This window comes from Vigna umbellata, unplaced genomic scaffold (assembly GCF_029865625.1).
Source record: "Vigna umbellata cultivar VRB3 unplaced genomic scaffold, Vumbellata_1.0 scaffold_709, whole genome shotgun sequence".
Classification (NCBI taxonomy): domain Eukaryota; kingdom Viridiplantae; phylum Streptophyta; class Magnoliopsida; order Fabales; family Fabaceae; genus Vigna; species Vigna umbellata.
Window position 1 is genome coordinate 30600 of NW_028274476.1, and position 7596 is coordinate 38195.

Here is a 7596-nt window from a genome sequence, read left to right on the forward strand (position 1 = left end):
GAAACTTGATATACATCAGTGATCCTCATGAAACTTGATTTACACCAGTGATTTCCCTGGCCTTTGCAATGAAATATCAATAAGCCACAAAAGTGTGAAAGCTACAAAGATCATAAATAAATACAAGCAGATAATAATGCTCGCTGTAGTAAACCCTTGTGCCAACGATCTCACACAACAATTAACTCTAGGTATCATTCCATTGTAATCAATTCTTTAATTTTCAATTGAATGAAAAACATACACAGGATCTTGAATTTTCATGATACTCACTATTCTCTCATACACAGTGGAAAAGAACTTACCTGGATCCATTGTATAGTTTCTTCTTGTAAATGTTCTCCCTTCTCTTACTCCTCTTTAATGCTTTCTTGATGATATAGAAATTCTGAGAGATGTCACAGTTTCTTTTCTTTTTCCGAGAACGTAACCTTTCTTTCTCTCTTTTCAGAAACTTAGCCTGTCAAACGTAGTCAAACTTATTTTTCCCTTTTATGATATTTAATCAATTTAATAAAATACCAAAATGCCCTTTCTGAAGTGAGAAGAGAGGGATTAATTTTAATAACTCTAAAATAATTCCTATAACTTTAATACATTATATTCTAATAATCATCACATTAGAATCTGTACATCAAAGTTATACTTTAAATTACATCAACCAATCTTAAATATTAATATAATTTAACATCCATCTCCAACTTTTCTCTCTTCGACCATTTTCTTCACTCTTTTTATGTCACTCTTCTTCACCAAGCTGTTTGGATCATTTCCATCCTCCAGAATCCCCGCCACGTCGTTCAGCAGAATCCGCTTCTCCGCCCCAAGCACTACAATAGTTCTCCAGGAACAATGTCGGCGTTAATGTTGTAGGATGCCCAGACTCGTCGGCAGCAACGAAGGTAACGACCGAGATGTGGCTGCTACGATGAAGGAGAGCAGGACTGCGGTGTCGACTCTTGCGACCTCGCCGACGAAGCCTAGATCGGCGACCTTGGGGTTGGGACGGGCGGTGAGGATGCAGCCATCGAGGCCGGAGAGACCTACGACAGTGGCCCCGACCTTGTTCATGGCGGCGCCACCATACTAGACAGTTATGGTTTTGCCGCAAAATTTCTGGAGGAAGGCGAGCGTTTCAGAGAGTATGTCGACTCGGTACTAACTTGGAGTGGTTGAGTCGGTGGCTATTTGTGGAGGTTGAATCGAGTTGGCAAGATTTAAATAGCACGGTGGTGGTGGAGGCGAGAGGAAAGGAAGGAGGGAAAATATTTGTGATGGTTTTTAGCAATTAAGAAATATTTCTTTAATTTTACATTTTTCTTTTACACCGGTTAAAAGGTTTAATTGGTATAAAAAAATATTTTTACACCTATTTTTAATATAACTGGTGTAAAATTTTTGTCATTTATTACAATTTTACCATGTATAATTTTTTATACCTATTTTAAATATAATAGGTATAAAAAGACTTAATTTATTTACGATATTACCACCGCGTGTCTTTTTACATGATGGATTTCAACAGGTATAAAAAATCGTTATAAAAAGTGGATTTTGTACTAGTGGGAGAGTGTTAAGACTTTGGTAAGTGTATCGAATCGTATCAAATAATAATAAATGGTAAGACCAAGTATCGTTTTTCAAGAGACTTACGACTCTAGACTTAAAACCCGATGTCTCGGCGAATAAAGCCTATCCTTAATTATTAGTTTACAATGTCTTGTCTCCATAATAATTAATTTTGCATTACGAACAGAAGCTTAAGACAACCAAGCGACCATGCGTTCTATCCCTATGTCTAGGCAATAGTTCCCATGGGAGAAATTCTCCACTTCTAGGTTTCTCCGTATGTGTCCATATCAAAGAAAACCGATAATCATGCCATGAATGAGTTAAACATAACAAGCATAGAGCAAAGGAGAATAACCCTCAAAATTAATGAAAGAAGCATAAATAAATTGGAATCAATCAAATACATGAGAGTTTAGAGGTTACATCTTCCCCAACAACAAATTGAATTTAGTTCCCCCTTATCATGGAGAAACTAGATGAAAAATGGAATGAGAATGAAAGATAAACCCTAAAAACCGAAAAGGAGAGCTTCTGCATCGAATTCTGCCTTTAGAGAGCTGAGAGAGTATAAGTTTGCGTCCGTTCTGTCAAAAGATACTCCGTCTAAGACGTCCAAGTCCTTATATACAGTTGAATTAGATCATGAGCCAACATCGTCAGCGCTTAGTGCCCCACTTAGGGTGCCTAGGCGAGCTTGCGAGAGAAATAAAGCTCAACGCCCCAAGAAGGGCGCCCAAGCATGGCACGGTTCTCAAGAACTGGTGCTTAGCGTCTCGTAAAGGGCGCTCAGGCGTCCTGCGACTTCTGCAACCTTCTCTTCTGGTGCTCTTTCTGTCCTTTCTAAGTTCCAACTCCTTGATATTTTAATCCTCTTCAAATTCATTCAAGTTTCCTACAAAATCAAGGGAATTTAGTGATAAAATCCTTAAGTATACCTTAAACTCTCTTATTCACACAAATAAGCTGAAAACATGAGTTCAAGCAAGCTTCTAAGTCAAAAAGAGTTGTTTTAATATCAAAATCAAAAAGTTTGGAATTTAAATTTATATGAAAGTTCTTGTGTGCTAGAAATGTAAGAGGAGAGGAAGAGTGAAGCGAGAATGAAGAAAAAAATAGATATAAAAAGAAAGATGTGTGCACTTACACACGAAAAAAGTTGTTTTCAAAGGAATCTTTGACCATTGCTTTTCTTTGTTTTATTAAATATTAAATAGTTTTAAATAGGGGTGATTTGGGAATTGTTTAAAAATTTGGATGTGTAGGATGAAGGGGTTGCAGGTGCAGGGTGAAACCCCCGAAGCTAAGAGGTATTTGGGACCCAAGTGCACACAATAAAAAGCCCATAAATATAAAGTATATATAACACATCTTTTGAGGTATGCTAATAACTTTTATTAATTATTGTATTTATTGTTTATCGAAACATTAAGATGAATTGAATGCAGACACAATCGCTTACCTAATTCAAGAAAAACAAGTACTCAAGATAAGGACAGGTACCCTAGAGATTGAAGGTTGTAAGTGTTTGAAGTGTCAAATCTTTGCAGGATACACACCCGGTTATGTAAGAACGAAAAAAAACACGTATTGACATGTGACATATCTTTAATGTCATTGATATAGTATTAACAAACTATCAATTTTTCAAAAATCGAAACCTAATAGAAAAAAAAGAATAATTAAATGAACCATTTGAAATTTTCTCACAAAATGGAAACCAAAATATATTTAAATTTATTTCTTTTATTACAAGTAGTTTGGATGCGATGATCAATTTATGTCTAGTTTAAGTGATTGTGGATCATAAAATTGTATTGTAGAATTGGATTTAAGAATGTTGTAATTTTTTATAGTTATTGCGTTTCTTTTTTAATCGCTATTATGACATGAGGAAATGAACCTATAAGTAGGAATGAGGCTAGATGATAGGTGTGGGTTTAAGAGGAAGACTTCAATAGTTGCTTGACGTATAAATGTATCTTACATAGTGTAGTAATAGTCTTGATTTTAGTGTCAAGTTGTTTAACACTGACTTCTTATGAAAGACTAACTGAAGAGTCTATAATATATGTTTATATTTATATGGTTTATGCTTTTTTTGACCATAATTATTTAATATCTGAAATATATGAACTTTAAATATGAAATTACTCTCAGTTGTTAAAGATGGTTACGTGGATTTGGTTTTTCAAAATAGAAGGTGGTAAGAAAATCACAAAAAATTATAAAAAAAAATGCATAACAAAGCTATAGAAAATCTATTTGATGCCATCTATGAGAAGAAAAGGCTATTTTGAATGATCAAATGTCTAAGTGAAACACTAATACGGTTTTAGTTACATACATTTATATTTATTTGATATAGGTTAAACCCCTTTAGTTGTCCCTATTTTTGTGAGTTTTTCCCAGTTCGATCCCCGTTTTATTAGAATCCCTAATTGAGTCCTAAAGAATGCTAATTTGAGTCAATTGAGCCCCTACCGTTAAATTAGCTTAACAGGGTTTAAGGATAGAAGTTGATGAAGGTCATGTTGAGGCTGAGAGGATACAAGTTGAGATAGGTGATGGTGAGGCTAAGAGGATAGAAGCACATGATGGTGAGGGTGATAGGTTAGAAGTACAAGATGGTGAGGGTGATAGGTTAAAAGTAGAATACTTGGAGGATATAGAAGTAGAAGTCCGTGATTGGAGTACATCACATGATGATGATTATGGTGAGGTGAATAGTAAAGATGTGTTAGTAAACATAAATGTTCAGTGTGACTTCAGTGAAAGTTCTGGTAATATGGTGGTTGAGGTTGAATCTGTTTTACTTGGGTCTGAGTCAGATATGGAAGAAGATGAGATTAGTGATGCCAGTTTGTTCAATGATGAATGACAATTTGAGGACTTAACTTCTCCTGACATAAGTGATGAAGAAAGTGATGGTGAAGAGGGTTATGGGAAAGTTTGCTACATTTAGTATGCCAAAAAATATGCTTGATTTCAACTGGGAAGTGAGAACATATTTTGTGCATAAAGAAGACATCTTGGATGCCATCAAAAGTTATGTAGTAGAGAATGGAAAAAATATTAAATTTGTTAAAAATGATAAAGAAAGAATTAAGGTTAAATGTTTGGGATCAAAAGGAGAATGTTTGTGGGTGACATATTTTGGTTTCATAGATGCAGTAAAATCATGGCAACTGAGGACTATGGTTGACAAGCATACATGCAGTAGGGAACACAAGTTGTGCCTATTCAATGCAAAATGGCTTAGTAAAAAATTGGAAAAAATAATCAGAGAGAATCCTAATGTAAAGGGAGTTGATATTAGAGATAAAATTAGTAGGAAATGGAAGATAACAATACATAAGAATATGGCTTACGGGGCCAAAGCCTATGCATCAGACGAAGTGGAAGGGTCCTTCAGTATGAAATATAATAGAATTTATGATTATGCTCATGAGCTTTTAACAAGAAACCCAGGGTCCACAATCAAGGTCAAAGTTGAGGAAAATGATGGAAAACCAATATTCAAGAGGTTTTACGCATGCCTAAAGGCATGCAAAGATAGCTTTGTCTCATACAGGCCCATCATTGGCCTTGATGGAGCCTTTTTGAAAGGCAGACATTATGGTGAGCTGTTAATTGTTGTTGCTCGAGATGCAAACCAAATGTTGCCACTCGCATATGTCATCGTAGAGGTCGAGAACAAGGAGACTTGGACATGGTTTATGGAGCTACTCATTGAAGACCTAGGTGGACCTGAGGTGTGTTCTTCACTTACATTGATATCAGATCAGCAGAAGGTAAATTGCATTATATTCATTGTATTTTATCTTATACAAATGATTTTAAATCAATATTAGCTAACTTATTGCTCACTCATTCACAAGGTCTGTTACAACCTGTACAAGATGTTGTTCCTAGAGTTGCACACAGATTTTGTGTAAGCCATTTATACGCCAACTTCAGGAAGAAATTCCCTGGAAAGAATCTTAAGAAGCTTATGTTGAGGGCAGCTACAACAACCTACCCAGAGAAATGGGAGAAGGAGATGAAAAGTATCAAAGAGGTGAACCAAGGCGCTTTTCGGTACTTGATAGCTATTCCTCCAAGGTTTGCCACTCTTAGTTTACATATCTTTTACTTTCTGATTATTTTACATAGTCATTGTATGACATACATCTTCATTGAAGGTTTTGGTACAAATCAAGGTTAACAAGAACAACATAATGTGATACCTTGGTAAAAAACATGTCAGAAACCTTTAATAGTGTTTTGGCACTAGTGCAGTAAAGGTAAATGACAGTGGTTATTTTTTCTTATATGCAGCGTTCCCGCAACCGAAGTATATATACAAGCGAGGCAAAAGGTCTGCCACTTTTTGCCTCGGTTCAGAACTGAGGCAAAAAGATGTATGCTTTTGCCTCGGCTCAAATGCAACCGAGGCAATATAGGGTGTTCCTCTTTTTAGTTTTTTTTAGTTGTTGGGTCTTATGCCTCGGTTTAGAGTTGAACCGAGACAGTAGAAGGGTTTTTTTTTTTAATTTACACCAACACGTTAAGAAAACATCAATGAGCATGCACTCTTATGAGTATGTTCTGTGGAAATATTCTAATAGTTTTTAATGTTTTGTTAAATCTAGAGTATGAATTTTACTTATATTAAAAAAACAAGGTAGGAAGAAAAATGACCGTGAATTATCCATACTCTATGAGAATAAAGACTCAATAGTTCTAAAATGCTAAGAAAGAGGAAGCTAGCCAATGCATTACTCTTGATAATTTAGGTAGAAGACGTAGAATTATAGTGGAAAAGGGAAAAAAGACTATGACTACATTTTTATAAACAAAATTAAACGGATGGATAAACTAACTATACTAAGCGCTCGATGCAATTTTTTGGCTGGAATTGGAAGGCTATGTATTTCGGGCTTGCATTTTCCAGCTTTTTTGCCCTTTCTGCAAACTTGCTAGAATTGCAATCAAACAACAACCAATTATCAATTGCTCTTTGGTAACCTAAAACAATAACGAGACAAAAAATGAAATAAACATGAGAAATTTTTTGTTAAAGGTGTGTGGTCTTCGACATTTGACAATAACTAGCTTTGTCAACTAGAGCTGCTTTATTCTCATTCAAAAAATAGTGAGATGATGCAATTTTGAACTTCACCTGTTAAAGAGAGAAAAAGAAAAACACTATATAAAAACCTGAACTTGCAAAACCTTACAAGTTAACATCAAATCAACCCCAACCATCATCGACCAAGGAAACGCTAACACCAATTTACCACATCCTCATTGATTACTGATCCATTGCAAGAATTTGGAGATGAACATCGGTTCAACGTTACTGAACCTCGAGAAGTCATGTTCTGTTTTGGAATCATCTTGTAGTATTGCAATGCTTGTTTATAGGTGTGTTGTCCATCAAGAAAAGAGATTAAAAAAAGAATGACGAGAGAGTCATCACCTCTCCACCCAAAAGAACAACTTTTGAAGTACCCATTAAACTATTAAACTAAAGTTCTGAAATAACAGAATCACAAATATGCAATTGTTTTCAACTGCATAACCAAAATGGAGAAAAAGTTAGCACAATCTCTTATAATGGCTTACGATACTCCCTTTCACGAAAAAAACAATCACCAAGTAGCATGTGAACAAATTAATAAATAAATAATTAAAAACCCAACCTACAAGCTTCAACGAGCTCCTTAGATTTAAAATTACAAAACATGATAATGATTTTTCTTTAACTGAAAATTTTCAGACCAAGCTCTCAGTTTTGAGGTGTGGGACAAATTCAGCTGCCGTAGGCCCCGATAAAGATTCACCTCCACCTCCTACCCCCGCCACCCCGACGAAGATTCACCTCCATCTCCACCTCTTGGAACGCCTTGCCCTCCTCGATCCCAACAACAACAACAGCCCCGCCACTACCCGCAAACCTTCATCCACCGCCGTCGACGCTCTTAAAGCCCTCTTTCGCGGACCCGCCCACCCGAAGCTATGCCGCACAAAGTCCCTTTCCAC

At 35.9% G+C, this 7596-nt stretch overlaps 1 protein-coding gene and 1 pseudogene across 1 annotated transcript; one reads left to right on the plus strand and one right to left on the minus strand.

Annotated features, from left to right (window-relative positions):
• Positions 1–684: 684 nt before the first annotated feature.
• On the minus strand, positions 685–1071 carry LOC124823847 (acetylglutamate kinase, chloroplastic pseudogene; annotated as a pseudogene).
• Positions 1072–4931: 3860 nt separating this feature from the next.
• LOC148190616 (uncharacterized) lies at positions 4932–5507 on the plus strand. The gene is made up of 2 exons (XM_088102746.1): positions 4932–5363; positions 5451–5507. Exons 1-2 carry the CDS (start codon positions 4932–4934, stop codon positions 5505–5507), a joined length of 489 nt encoding a protein of 162 aa, XP_087958872.1.
• Positions 5508–7596: the final 2089 nt, after the last annotated feature.

Bases quoted from the DNA above. Each gene is read 5' to 3' on its own strand.
- LOC148190616 (XM_088102746.1), top strand. From the start codon at position 4,932: ATGGCTTACGGGGCCAAAGCCTATGCATCAGACGAAGTGGAAGGGTCC. The intron at 5,364-5,450 runs GTAAATTGCATT...CTCATTCACAAG, and splicing joins TGATATCAGATCAGCAGAAG to GTCTGTTACAACCTGTACAA.